Here is a 21990-nt window from a genome sequence, read left to right on the forward strand (position 1 = left end):
TCAGTGGAACGCTGAATGCCGTCCTCAAGTCAGAGAAAGACACCGAGACTTTAATTGAAACACAAAGGTTCTTACGCACAGGACCTGACCACAGATCAGACCCAGAGAGACTGGGACCACTGGGCTGTCCTGTACCTGGCTCAGAGTATTTACTTTATGGTAACCCAAGCCTTAGGATGGTTCATTCCCATCGGGACTCAGGTGACACGTTAGAGACTGGCAATGATCTGTCATGTTCTTACACTACAGAGATGGACCCTGGCAACATGCCCTTGGGTTTAGAGACACAGACTGATCTGTCTAGAGGGGACTGGAACCGGTACAGTAGTAGTGTGTACTCTGAAGGCTGCCTAGATAAGAAAGGGGAGGTTATAGTCGAGGAGAGGACTGTCAAAGTGAAGGGCGAGGCTCCTCTGACATGGAATGTAGACGAGACTCGCTTAGGAGATGGACACTCACAGGGCAGAGATTTCTTAGATTACAGGGATATCTTAGAGACAAATCCAAATATCGCGACCCACTCCCCTTTACACACGTTCAGGGAACGTGACCCAGTGTCCATGTCGATGGGGCCTTTCGATTCACAGAGCCGGGACCTTTTCGAACAGGTTTTGAACTCAAATGACCAAAGGGCCAAGGTTTTGGGAGGTGGAGCAAAATCAGGCGATAGTAAAGAGAAGCAGTTCCTCTGCATGTTCTGTAACGAAGGCTTCAATTGCCCACAGAAGGTAGAGATCCACCAGAGGGTCCACATAGGGGTGAAACCCTTCAGCTGTACCCAGTGTCATATGCACTTTGCTGAGGCTGGCAACCTGAAGAGGCACCAGAAGGTCCACACAGGGGAGAAACCCTTCAGCTGTGTCCAGTGTCACATGCGCTTCACCCAGGCTGGTGACCTGAAGAGGCACCAGAGGGTCCACACAGGGGAGAAACCCTTCAGCTGTACCCAGTGTCACATGCGCTTCACCCAGGCTGGCAACCTAAAGATGCACCTGAAGGTCCACACGGGAGAAAGGCCATTTGCCTGTACGCACTGTGTGAAAAGGTTCTCAGAGAGGAGATGCCTTAGGATACACCAGCAGAAAAAACATTCCACTCTATAACATAGAAAGTAACTATTCCATTCGATAGCCTCTGACTCTTAGATCTAACCCTTCATTAAAGACAAAAAGACATTTTCATTAATGTCAGCAGATGCGTTTAGAGTAACGAGAGTAACATATTTCAGTGTTGAATATTCCTGTGTAAATATTACATCCAGACATTGTGTGATACAATGCATATGGAAAGTATTCAGACCCCTTGACTTCTTCCACATTTTGTTACTTTACAGCCTTATTCTAAAATTGATTAAATATATTTTTTTCCTCATCAATCTACACAGAATACCCCATAATGACAAAGCAAAAATAATTTTTTGGACAAAATTTATAAAAAATAAACTGAAATATCACATTTACATAAGTATTCAGATCCTTTACTCAGTTCTTTGTCGAAACACCTTTGGCAGCAATTACATCCTTGAGTCTTCCTGGATATGACGCTACAAGCTTGGCACACCTGTATTTGGGGAGATTCTTCCATTCTTCTTTACAGATCCTCAAGTGCTGTAAGGTTGGATTGGAGTGTCGCTGCACAGCTATTTTCAGGTCTCTCCAGGGATGTTCAATTGGGTTCAAGTCTGGGCTCTGGTTGAGTTACTCAAGGACATTCAGAGACTTGTCCGGAAGCCAGTCTTGGCTGTGTCCTTAGGGTTATTGTCCTGTTGGAAGGTGAACATTCGCCCCAGTCTGAGGACCTGAGCGCTCTGGAGCAGGTTTTCATCAAGAATCTCTCTGTACTTTGCTCCGTTCATCTTTCCCTCGATCCTGACTAGTCTCCTAGTCCCTGCCTGCCGCTGAAAAACATCCCCACAGCATGATGCTTCCACCACCATGCTTCACAGTAGGGATTGTGCCAGGTTTCCTCCAGACGTGACACTTGGCATTCAGGCCAAAGAGTTCAATCTTGGTTTCATCAGACCAGAGAATCTTGTTTCTCATGGTCAGAGTCCTTTAGGTGCCCCTTGGCAAACTCGAAGTGAGCTGTCATGTGCCTTTTACTGAGGAGTGGCTTCAGTCTGGCCACTCTACTATAAAAGCCTGATTGGTGGAGTGCTGCGGAGATGGTTGTCCTTCTGGAAGTTTCTCCCACCTCCACAGAGGAACTCTGCTGCTCTGTCACAGCGACCATCGGGTTCTTGGTCACCTCCCTGACCATGGCCCTTCTCCCCCGATTACTCAATTTGGCCGGGTGGCCAGCTTTAGGAAGAGTCTTGGTGGTTCCCAACTTCTTCCATTTAAGAATGATGGAGGCCACTGTGTTCTTGGGAACCTTCAACACTGCAGACATTTTTTGGTCCCCTTCCCCAGATCTGTGCCTTGACACAATCCTGTCTCGGAGCTCTACGGACAATTTCTTCGACCTCATGGCTTGATTTTTGCTTTAACATGGACTGTCAACTGTGGGACCTTTATATAGACTGGTATGTGCCTTTCCAAATCATGTCTAATCAATTGAATTTACCACAGGTGGACTCCAATCAATTTGTAGAAACTTCTCAAGGGTGATCAATGGAAACAGGATGCACCCGAGCTCAATTTTGAGTCTCATAGCAAAGGGTCTGAATTTGCAAACATTCTAAAAACCTGTTTTTGCTTTGACATTATGGGGTGTTGTGTGTAGATTGATGAGGGACTTTTTAATTTTTTTTAATCCATTTTAAAATAAGGCTGAAATGTAACAAAACGTTGAGGGATCTGAATGCTTTCTGAATGCACTGTATATAAGGCATATATATATACTGAACAAAAATATAAATGCAACATGTAAAGTGTTGGTCCCATGTTTCATGAGCTGAAGCTACCAGAACTTTACCATATGCACAAAAAGGTCATTTCTCTCAAATGATGTGCACACATGTGTTTACATCCCTGTTAGTGAGTATTTCTCCTCTGCCAAGATAACCCATCCACCTGACAAGTATGGCATATCAAGAAACTGATTAAACAGCATGATCATTACACAGGTGCACCTTGTACTGGAGACAATAAAAGGTCATTTTAAAATGTGCTGTTTTGTCACAACACAATGTCACAGATGTCTCAATGCCAGATTTATTTTTTGGTGTGTATTTTACCCCACTTTTTCTCACCAATTTCGATCTAGTCTCATTGCTTGAATTCCCCAACGGACTCAGGAGGCGAAGGTTGAGTCCTACGTCCTCTGAAACATGACCTGCCTAACCGCGCTCCTTAACACCCGCCAGCTTAACCCAGAACCCAGCTGCACCAATGTGTCGGAGGAAACACTGTTCAACTGTCAGCCTGCAGGCACCCGTTCCACCACATGGAGTCGCACAATGAGCCAAGTAAAGCCTCCCTGGCCAAACCCTCCCCTAACCCCGACGAAGCTGGGCCAATTGTTCGCCGTCCTATGGGACTCCCGCCGGTTTTGGCACAGCCCGGGAATGAACCCGAGTCTGTAATAGCACCTTTAGCACTTCTATTCAGTGCCTTAGACCGCTGCGCCACTCTGGAAGCCCAGATGTCTCAAGTTTTGAGGGCGCGTGCAATTGGCATGCTATGCTGACTGCAGGAATGTCCACCTGAGCTGTTACCAATTGAATGTTCACTTCTCTACCATAAGCTGCCTCAGCGGTTTGCTGATGTCATGATTGTGAACAGAATGCCCCATGGCGACGGTGGGCTGATGGTATGGGCAGGCATAAGCTACGGCCAACGAACACAATTGCATTTATCGATGGCAATTTGAATGCACTGAGATACCATGATAAGATTCTGTGGCCAATTGTCTTGCCATTCATCTGCCGCCATTTCAGCTTGATAATGCACCAGTTTTTCCTTGGCCTGCATAGTCACCAGACATGTCAACCATTGAGCATGTTTGGGATGTTCTGGATCGACGTGTACGGCAGCTTGTTCCAGTTCCCGCTAATATCCAGCAACTTCGCACAGCCATTGAAGAGCAGTGGGACAACATTCCACAGGCCTCAGTCAACAGCCTGATCAACACTATGTGAAGGAGATGTGTCATGCTGCATGAGGCAAATGGTGGTCACACCAAATACTGACTGGTTTTCTGATCCACACTGTGCTTTTTTTTTTTTAAGATATCTTTGACCAACAGATGCATATCTGTTTTCCCAGTCATGTGAAATCCATAGATTAGGGCCTAATGAATTTATTTCATTTGACTGATTTCCTTTTATGAACTGCTGTGTGCATATTTTTGTTCAGTATATAAGCCTAAAATGTCTGTTATATATTGTGTTTGTACTGTGTAGGCTATATGTTCACATGCCTATTTCATTACTTCCATTCAACTGCTTTATTTCTTTCCCAAGACACTTTTAATGAGAAAATTAATGCAGTTTAACAAGTTCATGCAGATTTCTTTGTTGATGTGTGTGATTTTCACATAGTGGATTTAAAACTTGTTTGTTTAATAAATACAAAATGGGACTTTTCATTCTGACTTTCATTGAATCTCTCTTTAGTATACATCACATTTGATATCACCCTATTCTGCATATACTCAACAGTGCTTTATAACCAATATACACTTACTAAATCTACCTACACATACCCACACAATAACAAACACTTACACGTCAACATAGGTTAGTCAGGTTTGTCTGACTTATTATAGCTGACTCATTCATCCACATCATCATATTTTTGTCTAACATGATGGGTTTAACAGCAATGAAGTAATTCTGTAACTACAGTATAGGACTTAAACATAGTGGGGATGGGTTAACACTCCATGTTGAAAGTCTGTTTATTATGTTGAATGGGATGGGTAAACACTCCATGTTGAAAGTCTGTACGTACCTGAGGGAGTGTATGTCTGTGTAATCTGTATCACCTGTCTCTTACAGGAGGAGGAGGGTCCAGAGGTGCTGCTGGTGAAGGAGGAGGGGTGTGAGGAGGGTCTGGGGAACCCTGAGTTGACCATGGTCATGGAGGACAACCAGACTACACCACCTCCTGAACCCACAGAGGAACCAGCTGAGCAGCACAGGACCACATACAGTCTCACTGAGGTGAGCCCACTGAACTACTGTCTTAATGGTGTTAGGTCAGGGTTTGTATCCACAAAGCCACTCCTAGTATTAGTGCGGATCTAGGATCATTTTAGCCTTTTTGATCATACTGAATAAGATTATATAGACTGGTGGGGACTTGATCCTCGATCAGCAATTCTATTTTGAGACTCTTTATGGATACGGGCCCAGGTCTTGATTAATTTTGTCTTAAGTGTGGAACCATTCCTTACAATTATCAAACCATTAAAGAGTGTAATAGCATTACATTTACATGTTACATAGCAATCCCCCATTGCCCAATCAGAAGATGCTCCATAGTAGGGTGCTAATATCAGATTTCTTGATCCAACATCCTCTCACTCTGTATCTCTTAGTCAGTAGACATGGAGGATGGGAAGCCTGATCTGCTGCTAGTCAAAGATGAGACAATTGAAGACGGACCAGAGAGTATTGATCTGCTGAGTGGACTAAAGATGGGGGATCAAGGTAAGGGAGAAATACATATAGCCTACATACAGTAATAGATATTCAATGGGAATAGTGATAAGCCTGGCTATTATTTTTTTCTTCATTCATAAAATGAAATCAATACAAGTTATGTTTACCTTCAAAAGTTTCAAGTTGCATATGTCGAATGCACAAGTATAGTGAAATGCTTAACTTGTCCAGGTTACAAAGTGGCTCAGTGACTCGTGTTTGCATCTCAATGTGAAAAAAACTGTTTGCATGTTCTTCACAAAGAGGGCAACAGATGCTACTGAGCCAGATGTCTATGTGTCAGGGGAGAAGCTCCAGGTGGTATCCGATTTTAAGTACCTTGGCATCATACTTGATTCCAACCTCTCTTTTAAAAAGCATGTGAAAAAGGTAATTCAAATAACCAAATTCAACCTAGCTAATTTCCGATTTATACGAAATTGTTTGACTACAGAGGTAGCAAAACTGTACTTCAAATCTATGATACTCCCCCACTTAACATACTGCTTGACTAGTTGGGCCCAAGCTTGCTGTACAACATTAAAACCTATTCAGTCTGTCTACAAACAGGCTCTCAAAGTGCTTGATAGGAAGCCCAATAGCCATCATCATTGTCACATCCTTAGAAAGCATGAGCTCTTGAGTTGGGAAAATATTGTGCAATACACCGACGCATGTCTTGTATTCAAGATCCTCAATGGCCTGGCTCCCCCTCCACTCAATATTTTTGTTAAACAGAAAACCCAGACATATGGCAGCAGATCCACAAGGTCTGCCATGAGAGGTGACTGTATAGTTCCCCTAAGGAAAAGCACCTTTAGTAAATCTGCATTCTCTGTGAGAGCTTCCCATGTCTGGAATACACTGCCATCAGACACACATAACTGCACCACATATCACACTTTCACAAAATGCTTGAAGACATGGCTAAAGGTCAATCAGATTTGTGAACATGGTCCCTAGCTGTGTGTTGCCACTCCATGTTGTCTGTTGTCTGTAGCTTGTGAGGTGTGGAAACACTTTGTTGCTTTTATGAATTTTGTCTTGCTGCTTTTTGTTTTATGCTGCTCTGTCTGTATGCTACGTCTTGCTTGTCCTATGTTGCTCTGTCTGTATGCTATGTCTTGCTTGTTCTATGTTGCTATTGTCTATATTGTAATTGTTTTTAATAACCTGCCCAGGGACTGCGGTTGAAAATTAGCCGGTTGGCTAAAACCGGCACTTTTACTGAAATGTTGATTAATGTGCACTGTCCCTGTAAAAATAAAAATAAACTCAACTCAACTCAAGCCCAACCCAACAGTGCAGTATTCAATATCAAATAGTATAACTAATAAAGAAAAAGTATTTTTTTTTAAAAGAGAGAAATAAGAGAGGAAGCTGTATACAGGGTCAGTGCAGGTACCAAATGTACAATGTAACCGGATACTGGAATATTTGAGGTAGATTCAGTGCCTTCGGTAAGTATTCACAACAGTGGCGGTCAGTGCCAGAGCATGGCCTTAACACCTTATTAGAGCATATTGAATGACTGTCATTCATATTCCATTCATCCAGCACAATGTAACATCGACAGGTTTAGGATACTACATGATACTCAAATTTCCCCTATACCCATCATGAGGTTGCTACAAAAGGTCAAGAGAAAAATTTGTCATTAAGACAGTTGACACATTCAATACCGCCTTGCACACTCTTGCCTGCATCTAGCTGATCTAGGGTGTAGTCATTAGTCCTACATTTGCAAATGAGAGTTTCTATTTGCCAAATTTAGTTATGTTTGTTCCCGTTTCGTTCCGTTTAAGAAATGCTTTTCAACAGAATCAGCTGAATGAATACACTCCTGATCACCGCAAACACAGTTCACTTTCATAGCAGCCACATACAAAAAGCATGATCATTTGCTCGTTGTATAATTCCTACTCGCATCTATGCGCTCTCCTCATGTCACCTTTTCCCTTGGCTTGTGGACTTTCCAAGCCAAACCGTCATTCCATAACTGCTAACCGCCACACACAGCCTACATCACTGTCACCTAACGTCATAGTCAACATATTTAGCTACTAGCATTACTAAACCAGCCACAAACGTTAGTGTACAGCAGGCAGTTTAGCATTTACACCGGCAGGCCCCGGTGGCAATAAATTAATAAAAACCAAAAGCTTACCTTGGGAGAGTTTCAGTGTTAGATAGCCATATCCAGCTAGCTAACATAGCATCTCTCTCTGTTTGAGCCGGGTGTTTGAGTAAGCTAAACCAACTAGCGGCATTCGCTAGCTAGATAATTGAAAGTGAAAGTAAAAAAAATATATATATATAGCTAGCTCTCTTTCTTAATCCTCCATTTTTTTAAATGTATTTGTTAAAACTGTTCAACTCCTCACTACATTTTATGCACTGCAGTTACAGCTAGCTGTAGCTTATGCTTTCAGTACTAGATTCATTCTCTGATCCTTTGATTTGGTCGACAACAGTTCATACTGCAAGAGCTCTGAGAGTTTGGAGGACGTCCTCCGGACGTTGTCATAATTACTGTGAAAGTATGGAAGGGGGTGAGAACCATTAATAGTTTGTATTGAAGTCAATATACCTAGAGGAAGATGGAAACTAGCTGTCCTCCGGCTACACCATGGTGCCACCCCAGAGAGTGCTGTTAAGGTTACTGTAGACCTTTATTGCAAAAGTGTGTTTTTAAACAGTTATTTGGTAACATGAATATATTTAGTATAGTTGTATCTAAAAATGATAACTTTTAAAAAATGTTTAACGATATTTATTTTTATGTAATTCACTGAGGAGGTCCCCTCCTCTGAGGAGGAGCCTTCCCTAATTCGCACCCCTTGAGATTTTCCACGTTTTGTTGTATTACAGCCTGAATTTAAGATGTATTATATTGAGATTTCTTTTGTCACTGGCCTACACACAATAACCCATAATGTAATAGTGGAATTAATTAAAAATTAAAAGCTGAAATATCTTAAGTCAATAAGTACTCAACCCCTTTGTTAGGGCAAGCCTAAATAAGTTCAGGAGTAAACATTTGCTTAAAAGTCACATAAGTTGCATGGACTCACTCTGTGTGCAGTAAGTGTGTAACATATATTTTTTTATATGACTAGCTCATCTCTGTACCCCACACAAAATAATTATCTGTAAGGTCCCTCAGTTGAGAAGTGAATTTCAAACACAGATTCAACCAGGGAGGTTTTCCAATGTCTCGCAAAGAAGAGCACCTATTGGTAAAAAAAAAGAAAAAAAAGTTGACATTGAATATCCCTTTGAGCATGAAGTTATTAATTACACTTTGGATGATATATATACACACAAACACACACACACACACACCCAGTCACTACAAAGGTATAGATGTCTTTCCTAACTCAGTTGCAGAGAAGAAAGAAACCTCACAGGGGTTTCACCATGAGGCCAATGGTGAATTTAAAACAGTTGCAGAGTTTAATGGCTGTGATAGGAGAAAACTGAGGATGTATCAACAACATTGTAGTTATTCCACAGTACTAACCTAATTGACAGAGTAAAAAGCCTGTACAGAATAAAATATTCCAAAACATGCATACTGTTTGAAATAAGGCAATACCGCATAATATGAAAACATGTTTTAAAAAATGTATTAGCAAATGTATTGAAAATGAAATATAGAAATATCAAATTTACATAAGTATTCACCCCCCTGAGTCAATACTTTGTAGAAGCACCATTGGCAGCGGTTACAATTGTGAGTCTTTCTGGCTAAGTCTCCAATAAGAGTTTTCCACACCTGGATTGTGTAACAATTGTGCATCATATTTGCAAAATTCTTCAAGCTCTGTCAAATGGGTTGTTGATCATTGCTAGACAACAATTTTCAGGTCTTACCATAGATTTTAAAGTAGATTTAAGTAAAAAACTAACTTGGCCACTCAGGAACATTCACTGTCTTATTGGTAAGCAGTGCTTATTGGTAAGCAGTGTAGATTTGGCCTTGTGTTTTAGGTTATTGTCCTGCCGAAAGGAAAATTAATCTCCCAGTGTCTGGTGGAAAGCAGACTAAACCAGGTTTTCGTCTAGGGTTTTGCCTGGGCTAAGCTCCCTTCCGGTTGAGATTTTAGATTTTTTTTTCATCCATTTTGAATTCAGGCTCTAACAACAAAATGTGGAATAAGTGAAGGGTTATGAATACTTTCATGTAGACAGGGATTAGGAGAAAATCCTAAAACAAAAATCCACAAAACACACATAATAATGTATGAACTTGACCAGGTAATTGACAAAAAAAATACTCCACATGTAGAGTTCTCTGCCATGTTTGTAAAGTCTATTTTGTAACCTCTCCCTGCAGGTAGTTGGCTGGAGGCTAACAGGGGAGACTGGGCTGCCATCTTGAATTCCCAGACCCAGACGGGTGCAGTTAAGGACCCAGGGGACAACATCACTGAGCAGGGCAGAACCGGAGGCGACATAGTGGAGGTCAGTGGATGGGACAGCATCCTCAACTCTGGACTTGGGAACAACACTGTTAATCACAACCAGAAACAGACATGCGAACACGAAACAACAGCTGAACTTAGTCTGTATGACAACAGACTGGCTGAGACCAGGGAGAGGCGTAAATTTGGTCTGCAAGGACGGGGGCGTGTCCGTATGCAGCGGGAGAGAACAGACACAGACTCGGCTAGCGATGCTCCGTCCTGCTCCTATAGTTGTGATTCAGAGCGACTGATGACTCCTCAGGTTAACCCCTTAACAGGTGCTGCCTTCAGCCTGCCTCCTATAGGATCTATCAACTGGAACATGGACCCTGCGAAAACACAGACCCTCCCTGGCCTTCATCCTCCTCACACTCCCCTTATGTTAAACCAGACCTCAGACAGTGCCAGTGCCTCAACACTAAATGGTGACGCTATCATCATATCCGGTGGCAAAGAGAAGCACTTCTCATGTTCGTTCTGTGGGAAAGCCTTCAATTTCCGCAAACAGCTGGAGATCCACCAGAGGACGCACACGGGGGAGAAACCTTTCGGCTGTCACCTGTGCCGAGCTAGTTTCTCCCACTCGTTCACCCTGAAGAGGCATCAGCGGGTCCACACAGGGGAGAAACCCTATACCTGCCCTCACTGTGAGAAGAGGTTCTCCCACCAGCACCATCTGAAGAGGCATTTGAAGGTCCATACGGGAGAGAGGCCGTTCGCCTGCACTCATTGTGGGAAGAGGTTCTCAGACAGAAGCTACCTCAGGATACACCAGCAGAAAAACCATTCCCATCTATAACATAGAAAGTAACTATTCCACTTGATAGCTATTGACGTTTAGATCAGACCATGCATGAAAGACAAATATGCATTTTTTGTTGTCAGCAGAAAAGATCCACAAATGCATTTGGAATAACAAGAGTAATCGATTTCAGATTTTCATCTAGACTTGTACAGTGCCTTCAGAAAGTATTCATACCCCTTGACTTTTTCCACATTTTGTTATGTTACAAAGTGGGATTAAAGTGGATTTAATTGTACTTTTTATGTTAACAATCTACACAAAATACTCTTTAATGTCAGTGTAAGAACAATTCTAGTATTTGTAAAACATTTATGAAAAATAAAACATTGATATTCTGTATCCTGATTAGTATTCATACAGTGTATTCGGAAAGTATTCAGACCCCTTGACTTTTGCCACATTTTGTTACGTTACAGCCTTATTCTAAAATGGATTCAATAATTATTTTCCCTCAATCTACACACAATACCCCATAATGGCAATGCAAGAACAGGTTTTTAGAAATTTTAGCACATTTATAAACCATTGTTTAAGTGAAATATCACATATATGTAAGTATTCAGACCCTTTACTCAGTACTTTACTGAAGCACCTTTGGCAGTGATTACAGTCTCGAGTCTTCTTGGGTATGACGCTACAAACTTGGCACACCTGTATTTGGGGAGTTTCTCCCATTCTTCACTGCAGATCCCCTCAAGCTCTGTCAGGTTGGATCGGGAGCGTCACTGCACAGCTATTTTCAGGTCTCTCCAGAGATGTTCGATCGAGTTCAAGACCAGGCTCCAGCTTGGCCACTCAAGGACATTCAGAGACTTGTCCCGAAGGCACTCCTGCGTTGTCTTGGCTGTGTGCTTAGGGTTATTGTCCTGTTGGAAGGTGTACCTTTGCCTCAGTCGGAGGGACTGAGCACTTTGGAGCAGGTTTTCAACAAGGATCTCTCAGTACTTCGCTCTGTACACCTTTCCCTCAATCCTGACGAGTCTCCCAGTCCCTGCCGCTGAAAAACATCCTCACAGAATGATGCTGCCACCACCATGCTTCACTGTAGGGATGGTGCCAGGTTTCCTCCAGACGTGACACTTGGCATTCAGGCCAAATAGTTCAATCTTGGTTTCATCAGACCAGAGAATCTTATTTCTCATGGTCAGAGAATCCTTTAGGTGCCTTTTGGAAAACTCCAAGCGGGCTGTCATTAGGGCTGTGGCGGTCACGCAATTTCATCAGCCGAGGATTGTCAAGCAAATAACTGTCTGTCTCACGGTTATTGACATAAACACATTTAGCATCTCCTGGCTTCCACACTCAGCCTACAAACCACTGATGCAGACCTTTTGGACCATCTACATTTTAAAAAGTCTAATAAATCCATGTAATAAAGCCAACACCTTCACAATAAATCTATTTATTTTAGACAGGTCTAAAGAAGCATGATATGAAGAAAATGTAGTCTTTCAGAATTACAGAATTGCATACTCTGAGTTGTCCTCATGTTAGGTCCTGATTTGGCTATGCCAGTTGGCAGTGGGCTACACTATTGCATTTCTCAGAAAAGATTTGCTTAGAATTCCATGGCATTATTTTATAGTATGAAGAATACAATTGAACAAGCTGAATGAAATACACTGCTCAAAAAAGATAAAGGGAACACTTAAACAATACAATGTAACTCCAAGTCAATCACACTTCTGCGAAATCAAACTGTCCACTTAGGAAGCAACACTGATTGACAAATTTCACATGCTGTTGTGCAAATGGAATAGACAACAGGTGGAAATTATAGGCAATTAGCAAGACACCCCCAATAAAGGCGTGGTTCTGCAGGTGGTGACTACAGACCACTTCTCAGTTCCTATGCTTCCTGGCTGATGTTTTGGTCACTTTTGAATGCTGGCGGTGCTTTCACTCTAGTGGTAGCATGAGACGGAGTCTACAACCCACACAAGTGGCTCAGGTAGTGCAGCTCATCCAGGATGGCACATCAATGCGAGCTGTGGCAAGAAGGTTTGCTGTGTCTTTCAGCGTAGTGTCCAGAGCATGGAGACGCTACCAGGAGACAGGCCAGTACATCAGGAGACGTGGAGGAGGCCGTAGGAGGGAAACAACCCAGCAGCAGGACCGCTACCTCCACCTTTGCGCAAGGAGGAGCAGGAGGAGCACTGCCAGAGCCCTGCAAAATGACCTCCAGCAGGCCACAAATGTGCATGTGTCTGCTCAAACGGTCAGAAACAGACTCCATGAGGGTGGTATGAGGGCCCGACGTCCACGGGTGGGGGTTGTGCTTACAGCCCAACACCGTGCAGGACGTTTGGCATTTGCCAGAGAACACCAAGATTGGCAAATTCGCCACTGGCGCCCTGTGCTCTTCACAGATGAAAGCAGGTTCACACTGAGCACATGTGACAGACGTGACAGTCTGTAGAAGCCGTGGAGGAAGTTCTGCTGCCTGCAACATCCTCCAGCATGGGTCAGTCATGGTGTGGCATTTCTTTGGGGGGCCGCACAGCCCTCCATATGCTCGCCAGAGGTAGCCTGACTACGATTAAGTACCGAGATGAGATCCTCAGACCCCTTGTGAGACCATATGCTGGTGCGGTTGGCCCTGGGTTCCTCCTAATGCAAGACAATGCTAGACCTCATGTGGCTGGAGTGTGTCAGCAGTTCCTGCAAGAGGAAGGCATTGATGCTATGGACTGGCCCGCCCGTTCCCCAGACCTGAATCCAATTGAGCACATCTGGGACATCATGTCTCGCTCCATCCACCAACGCCACAGACTGTCCAGGAGTTGGCGGATGCTTTCGTCCAGGTCTGGGAGGAGATCCCTCAGGAGACCATTCGCCACCTCATCAGGAGCATGCCCAGGCGTTGTAGGGAGGTCATACAGGCACGTGGAGGCCACACACACTACTGAGCCTCATTTTGACTTGTTTTAAGGACATTACATCAAAGTTGGATCAGCCTGTAGTGTGGTTTTCCACTTTAATTTTGAGTGTGACTCCAAATCCAGACCTCCATTGGTTGATACATTTTATTTCCATTGATACTTTTTGTGTGATTTTGTTGTCAGCACATTCAACTATGTAAAGAAAAAAGTATTTAATAAGAATATTTAATTAATTCAGATCTAGGATGTGTTATTTTAGTGTTTCCTTTATTTTTTTGAGCAGTGTAGAAAGGATATTTTCTCCAAACGATTTGAGGGAGTGCGCACGTGCGGCTATTCTGTGTTGAGTGGTTAACAAAGAAATAGGTATTCCCATATGATTCATTGATAGTTATTAATGTAGCTTTAGTAGTTCTACAAATGTTGGGCTATATGTTTTGATTTTTAATACATTGTAAGGCTGCATGATGCGACTCTAATGATGTGAAAAAAGGTCACTTGAAAGGCATGAGCTCTGCTTTGTTTTTATTTTTGCGCAGGCTGTACACACATTCACAATTTGACAAGCACTTGAAAATGCCTAGAATTTTACGGTGGCATCTCCTTTGTGTGGCCGTAATGCACCCTAAAAAATTCCATGTCGTTTGCAGCCTTTGGCCGTTATGCCCTTCTCCCTGAGTGCTGCGTGCTCGGAATCACCTCACTCTCATTCGCTCACGGTCATGTGATCAGGTCTTTCTCACGTTTACAAGTGAGACACATCCGGGACGCAGCTGCGAGGTGCATATTGAAGATATTGGAAGAACAATCTACATTTTACTTTTCGTCAGACAGAAAGATCAATAGGCCTAACAAACAGCAAAAGCACTAGCCTGTGTCAATCTACTATCCCCCATAGTACAAAAGTCGACCTATTCTATTCAACAGTTCTAACAGTCTGGGACAGTTGTGGGATGCGATAGATCACAAAATAATACAACCACTATCATCAACAAAAATGTTTTACACAATGTGGCTGACGCAACAGATCAGAACGTTTAGCTTAAAATGTTGATACACCTATTAGGCTGTTTCCTCACATTATACGCGCAGCAATGCGCACATGGTAGGAGGCTATAAGCGCGAATGTTCCATTAGCGGAAAACACCATTATCAAAAGTGACCGAAAATGCTATTATGCATGTAACGCTGTTTTACAAAGGTGCATTTTTATGTTGAAAATTATCTAACCCTAACTTGAAACTCAAGCACTGCTTATGTATGCCAGTTAGGCTCTACACCCCTTGTAAACGCGAATTAATGTACTTACTTTTTTAAATAAGTAATTTGACCACTTTAGTTGTGATAAACCTTATCAAAACATATAGGCCTAAAGCCTCCCGAGTGGCGCGGTGGTCTAAAGGCTAGAGATTCTGGTTCGAGTCCAGGCTCTGTCACCGCCAGCCGTAAATGGGAGGCTCATGCGGCGGCGCACAATTGGCCCGGCGTCGTCCGGGTTAGGGGAGGGTTTGGCCAGCAGGGATGTCCTTGTCCCATCGCGCTCTAGCAACTTCGGTGGCGGACCGGGCGCATGCACGCTGACACGGTCGCCAGGTGTATGGTGTTTCCTCCGACACATTGGTGTGGCTGGCTTCCGGGTTAAGTGGGCATTGTGTCAAGAAGCAGTGCGGCTTGGTTGGGTTGTGTTTCGGTCGGAGTCGGTACTGGAGTTGCAGCGATGAGACAAGACTGTAACTACCAGTTGGATAACACAAAATTGGGGAAAAAAGGGGATAAAAATAACATCTAGGCCTATGGGCTAGGCTACTAGTGTAGTGTGACTATGATTTGAAAAAAGGCATTGTTTCTTATGCTGGGCATCATTCACAAGTGATAGTCTGATGGGTGACAATATTAACCTGTTCTTGATTTAATCTGGTCTTTACATATACTAAATAATATGTGTGAAATTTGTTTTGATTTAGAATGGGCATTTATCATGCACCTGTATTGAAACGGGCAGCAGGAAAAATACATGTCATCTATGCACTTAAATAGCAAATGGAGGACGCTTTTCCCGTGGTTAATTTTCATGCCAGCCAGTTAGGCTATACACCTGTTGTAAATCTAAGCAATGTGCTTAATATTAGGAAAGTTGAGAAATAAATATAATAGCCCTAGCCTGTAGAAAGCTGATGGGGTCCTCTTCTTTTTAGTAGAGGCCATCACTCAATTTTCTTGTGCAATTGCCTAGCCTATATAAATGTTGCTCAACATGAGCTCAGTCGTAATTAATATTACGCGTAATTAGTATTACGCGATTAGACTGATTAATCATGTAACTAATTAACTAGGAAGTTGGGGCACCAAGGAAAAATATTCAGATTACAAGGTTATAATTTCCTAATATAACCTTTCAGATATTTTCATATCTGATCCATAGTCTTCTGATTAATGAATTGTTTACTTTACCTCACGTTAGTCTCATTCAAAACATTGTAAATTGTTGGTTATCTGCACAAACCCAGTCTTCACTATGAGTCATCCATACATCAATTGTCTTAAATCATTTATTTATTACTAACTAAGTAATTCACAGAAATGCATAAACAAACAGTCAAACAAGGTAAATGTGGTTACAAAAAATGATAGAGGAATGTGCCCTAGTGGGCTAAACCGGCCTCGGGGCTTGTTAGACAAAAGGGGAAATGGGGGTCGACTACGGAGGGATAATTATAACAATTGAAATGCTAATCCTTTGCACATGAACGCTCACTCATTCGGGAACAATTGCAATCAATATATATATATTTACGCTCAGTGTGTTGTCTTGATCGCTGGTGAAAAGTTTGTTTCTTTTGTAGAATTGTCCGTCTCTCTCTCGCTCTCTGATGTGGTTATAATGGATAGTTCAGAGTGACATTCATTCGTTTCGTTATAGATTGGATGTTTCGGCGGTTGTCGTTCTTCGCGTTCAATGATACTGAATTCCTAGCTGCAGACTAGTAATTAATATCAAAGACTTGTTCTTATTCGGTCGGTATCGATAGTCTAAGAATTTAACCACGTGGTATGGTTAAAAGATTCAGCAATGGTCTACAACCTTTGTTCCCTCCTAATGGAGAAAAACATGATCTGCAACCTTTAGCCATCTCGTAATTGAGGTAAGCTCGGTCTGCTGATCGAGAACCCGAGTGGGGGTTTTATTCGGAAGGCAGAAAAGGGCTGTCCCAGGACGCCTGACCCTAACTGGACTCAGGGGCGGTCCTCTGATTTAGTTAACTCCAATCCCCTTTTTGAGTTTTCCTTCATTAAACAGTCCAAAATCATATTACACAATTTTACAAACAGTATCATACTCACTCATTCATCTTATACAACAATTAGATGTAAACCTCATATCTGAGGTTATTATATAAACAGCGTCATGGTAATGTGGCCACACCGTCTCCCATGAGTTTCCCAAGTTGTGACAAACGGACCAGTTCGTAGCTGGAATCTTCACCAATCTTTTATACTTTCTCAGGAACATGAAATTTGTTCTTACCTCAAGTTCTGAGGTGGAAGAAATTCCTTTGTACTCCAAGAAAAACTACTCTCTCTATACTGTGTGTCCATGAGGAGATCCTCAGAAATTTACGACGTCTCTCTGACCACAGCAGCCTAGTTGAAGGAGGAGAGGGGGAGGCAGGGAGAGGGGGATGGGGCTTGCTATACCCAAAGAGGCCAACGTCATGACAGCTCCCATGAAGTGTTTGATTGCACCCCCTCTGGCTCGTGCGGTGGAGATCTTCGTGGGCTATACTCCGCCTTGTCTCAGGGTAGTAAATTGGTGGTCTGTTAATATCTCTCTAGTGTTGTGGGGGCTGTGCGTTGGCGAAGTGGGTGGGGTTATATCCTGCCTGGTTGGCCCTGTCCGGGGGTATCGGGGCCACAGTGTCCCCCGACCCACCCCTGTCTCAGTCTCTAGTATCTATGTTGCAATAGTCTATGCCCTGGGGGGCTAGGGTCAGTCTGTCTTACCTCGTGTCCTGTGTGAATTTAAGTATGCTCCCTCTAATTCTCTCTCTCTCCCTCTTTCCCTCTCCTCTTGAAGGACCTGAGCCCTAGGATCATGCCTCAGGAATACTTGGCCTGATGACTCCTGGCTGTCACCAGTCCACCTGGTTGTGCTGCTGCTCTAGTTTCAACTGTTCTGCCTGTGGCTAGGGAACCCTGACCTGTTCACCGGACGTGCTACCCTGTCTCGGACCTGCTGTTTTCAACTCTCTCTCTTTACCGCACCTGCGGTCTCGACCTCTGAATGCTCCGCTATGAAAAGGTAACTGACATCTACTCCTGAGGTACTGACCTGTTGCACCCTCTACAACCACTGTGATTATTATTTGAGCCTGCTGGTCATCTATGAACAATCTGGCCTTACATGGCCATGTACTCTTATAATCTCCATCCGGCACAGCCAGAAGAGGACTGGCCACCCCTCAGAGCCTGGTTCCTCTCTAGGTTTGTTCCTAGGTTCCTGTCTTTCTAGGGAGTTTTTCCTAGCCACCATGCTTTTACATCTGCATTGTTTACTGTTTGGGGTTTTAGGCTGGATTTCTGTATAGCACTTTGTGACATCTGCTGATGTAAAAATGGCTTTATAAATACATTTGATTGATTAATTACATTTGCATTGATGTCAGAGTGATTAGAAGGACAATAGAGTGCTGAGTACCAGGCAGTTAGCAAGTTTGGTAGGCTACTAATGACCATCAGCAGCATCAGAGCATAGAGAAGCTTATTTACCCTAACCAAACAGTCACGTGGAATTTGACTGCCTTCATGACTCGTGATCGGTGTGGCAGTAATAAGGTCACCTCAACATCCCAAGCTGTCATGTGCCTTTTACTGAGGAGTGGCTTCCGTCTGGCCACTTTACCATAAAAACGTGATTGGTGGAGTGCTGCAGAAATGGTTGTCCTTCTGGAAGGTTCTCCCATCTCCACAGAGGAACTCTGGAGCTCTGTCACCTCCCTGACCAAGGCCCGTCTCCCCCGATTGCTCAGTTTGGCCGGGCGGCCAGCTCTAGGAAGAGTCTTGGTGGTTCCAAACTTCTTCCATTTAAGAATGATGGAGGCCACTGTGTTCTTGGGGTATCTTAATTTCTGCTAAAATGTTTTGGTACCCTTCCTCAGATCTGTGCCTCGATACAACCCTGTCTCTAAGCTGTCCGGACAATTCCTTCGACTTCATGGCTTGGTTTTTGCTCTGACATGCATTGACAAATATTGGACATTTATATAGACGTGCCTTTCTAAATCATGTCCAATCAGTTGAATTTACCACAGGTGGACTCGAATCAAGTTGTAGAAACATCTCAAGGGTGATCAATGGAAACAAGATGCACCAGGCTCAATTTTGAGTCTCATAGCAAAGAGTCTGAATAGTTATGTAAATAAGGTATCTGTTTTTATTTTGAATAAATTGGCAAACATTTCTAAAAATCTGTTCACTCTGTCATTATGGGGTATTGTTTGTAGATTGAGGTAAAAATGGTATTGAATCAGTTTTAGAATAAGGCTGTAACTTAACAAAATGTGGAAAAGGGGAAGGGGTCTGAATACTTTCCCAATGCAATGTACACACACACACCATTATTTATATTTTATATATATATATATATTTATATAAAGGGCCTTCTTCTGACACCGCCTGGTGTAGAGGTCCTGGATGACAGGCAGCTTAGCCCCAGTGATGTACTGGGCCGTACACACTACCCTCTGTAGTGCCTTGCGGTCAGAGACCTAGTAGTTGCCGTACCAGGCAGTGATGAAACCAGTCAGGATGCTCTCGATGTTGCAGCTGTAGAACCTTTTGAGGATCTGAGGACCCATGCCAAATCTTTTTAGTTTCCTGAGGGGGAATAGGCTTTGTCATGCCCTCTTCACGACCCTCTTGGTGTGTTTGGACCATTCTAGTTTGTTGGTGATGTGGACACCAAGGAACTTGAAGCTCTCAACCTGCTCCACTGCAGCCCTGTCGATGAGAATGCGGGCATGCCAGATCCTCCTTTTCCTGTAGTCCACAATCATCTCCTTGTCTTGATTATGTTGAGGGATAGGTTGTTATTCTCGTACCACCTAGCCAGGTCTTTGACCTCCTCCCTATAGGCTGTCTCTTTGTTGTCGGTGATCAGGCCTACCACTGTTGTCATCGGGGCGGCAGCGTAGCCTAGTGGTTAGAGCATTGGACTAGTAACCGGAAGGTTGCGAGTTCAAACCCCCGAGCTGACAAGGTACAAATCTGTCGTTCTGCCCCTGAACAGGCAGTTAACCCATTGTTCCCAGGCCGTCATTGAAAATAAGAATATGTTCTTAACTGACTTGCCTGGTTAAATAAAGGTATAAAAATAAAAAATAAAACTTAATGATGGTGTTGGAGTTGTGCCTGGCCACGCAGTTGTGGGTGAATAGGGAGTACAGGAGGGGACTGAGCACACACCCCTGAGGGGCTCCAGTGTTGAGGATCGGCTACGGAGAGCTACAGAGAGCGTGATCACACAGTCATCCGGAACAGCTGATGCTCTCATGCATGCCTCAGTGTTGCTTGCCTTGAAGCGAGCATCGAAGTCATTTAGCTCGTCTGGTAGGCTCGTGTCAGTGGGCAGCTCGCGGCTGTGCTTCCCTTTTGTAGTCTGTAATAGTTTGCAAGCCCTGCCACATAAGACGAGCGTTGGAGCCGGTGTAGTAGGATTCAATCTTAGCCCTGTATTGGCGCTTTGCCAGTTGGAATGTTTGTTGGAGGGCATAGCAGGATTTTTTACAAGCGTCCGGGTTAGAGTCCCTCACCTTGAAAGCAGCAGCTCTACCTTTTAGCTCAGTGCGAATGTTGCCTGTAATCCATGGCTTCTGGTTGGGGTATGTACGTACAGACACTGTGGGGATGACGTCCTCGATGGACTTATTGATAAAGCCAGTGAATGATGTGGTGACATCGTATTTTTTACCCTCTGGTTGTGCATTTAACATGTTGATAGAAATTAGGTAAAACTGCATTAAATTCCCCGGCCACTAGGAGTGCCGCCTCTGGGTGAGCGGTTTCCTGTTTTCTTATTTCCTTATACAGCTGACTGAGTGCAGTCTTAGTGCCAGCATCTGTCTGTGGGGTAAATAATCAGCGACGAAAAATATGGATAAATAACTCTCTTGGCAAATAGTGTGGTCTACAGTTTATCATAAGATACTCTACTTCAGGCGTGCAAAATTTAGACTTCCTTAGATTTCGTGCACCAGCTGTTATTTACAAATATGCACAGACCCCCCCCCCCCCCCCCGTCTAACCGAAGTGTGCTGTTCCATCTTGCAGGTGCAGCGTATATCCCGCTAGCTGAATATCCATGTCATCATTCAGCCACGATTCCGTGAAACATAAGATGTTACAGTTTCTGATGTCCCGTTGGTAGGATATTCGTGATCGTACCTCGTCTAATTTATTGTCCAGTGATTACCTGTTGGCAAGTAACGGCAGCTTTCCCACTCACCGTCTGCAGATCCTTACGAGGCACTCCGCTCTGTGTCCTCTGTACCTGCGTCTGAGCGAGTTGGAAGGGGCAAAGGGGTGGTTTGGGATTCACCTAGAGGATCCAGTCTGGGATCCAGTCTGCAGCGCAGATCCTTCTCCTCAGTCTCAGTGCAGGGATGGAGCAGGACCTGGGGCTGATAGAGATAGACCCTCCTGTTCCTATGATACAAACACCACAGAATCCATGACGAACAGAGCAGGTCACCCTGGGCTTCAGCCTTTAGACAGAGTGGTTGGAGACTCCTGCTGGGAGTCTGTCAGCAAGTCTGTATTCTCCTTCAGGATCTCATCTAATGCCTAGTGACTGGGTTCATATAAGGGCTTAGACCTGGGTCTAGCCTTCCTCAGTTACCTCAGGGCTACCCCACAAATACAGACAGGGTCAGGGTGGGCTTTCACCACAAGAGGTACCTAGCCTATAACACAGCACACAATCCCAACAACACCCAAAACAATGTCTAGAGGAGGGAGCTCAAAGACAAACCACCTGAGGGTGGTGGCTCCTGCTCCTACCCCCTCTGGAGTCATTGGGTCACAATGTGGGAGGCTGAGCGTTAGGATGGACGGAGACAAGCCGTACGCCTGCCCCACTTGTGGGAAGCGCTTTTCTAAGGTGAACTATGTGAAGAGGCACCAGACTGTTCACACCAAGGAGAGGCCCTTCAATTGTAAGCTGTGTTACAAGAGCTTCTCCTTCCTGAGTGA

General features: G+C 43.8%; 2 protein-coding genes across 15 annotated transcripts in view; both read left to right on the forward strand.

Annotated features, from left to right (window-relative positions):
- The window catches only part of LOC109901251 (zinc finger protein 583-like), an 880650-nt gene that overhangs the window by 754339 nt on the left and 104321 nt on the right, over positions 1-21990 (forward strand). For 3 of the 14 annotated variants that reach the window (XM_031836521.1, XM_031836523.1, XM_020497305.2), the window contains exons 4-6: positions 4943-5107; positions 5485-5596; positions 9927-11206. The exons of 10 other annotated variants lie outside the window; for them this stretch is intronic. In XM_031836521.1, the coding sequence (XP_031692381.1) occupies positions 4943-5107; positions 5485-5596; positions 9927-10855 (1206 nt within the window). In that variant the 3' untranslated portion in view covers positions 10856-11206. Of the gene's footprint in view, positions 1-4942; positions 5108-5484; positions 5597-9926; positions 11207-21990 lie in introns of those variants that run through there. One more of the 14 variants, XM_031836525.1, reaches the window with a different exon arrangement.
- Positions 6-1359, forward strand: LOC116376439 (zinc finger protein 32-like). The gene has a single exon (XM_031836632.1). The coding sequence runs from the start codon at positions 177-179 to the stop codon at positions 1101-1103; it is 927 nt and encodes a 308-aa protein (XP_031692492.1). The 5' UTR covers positions 6-176; the 3' UTR covers positions 1104-1359.

The sequence above is a fragment of the Oncorhynchus kisutch genome, linkage group LG12 (genome assembly GCF_002021735.2).
Source record: "Oncorhynchus kisutch isolate 150728-3 linkage group LG12, Okis_V2, whole genome shotgun sequence".
Classification (NCBI taxonomy): Eukaryota; Metazoa; Chordata; class Actinopteri; order Salmoniformes; family Salmonidae; genus Oncorhynchus; species Oncorhynchus kisutch.

What these genes read in the sequence shown, in the direction of transcription:
- LOC116376439 (XM_031836632.1), top strand. Translation starts at nt 177, where the DNA reads ATGGTTCATTCCCATCGGGACTCAGGTGACACGTTAGAGACTGGCAAT.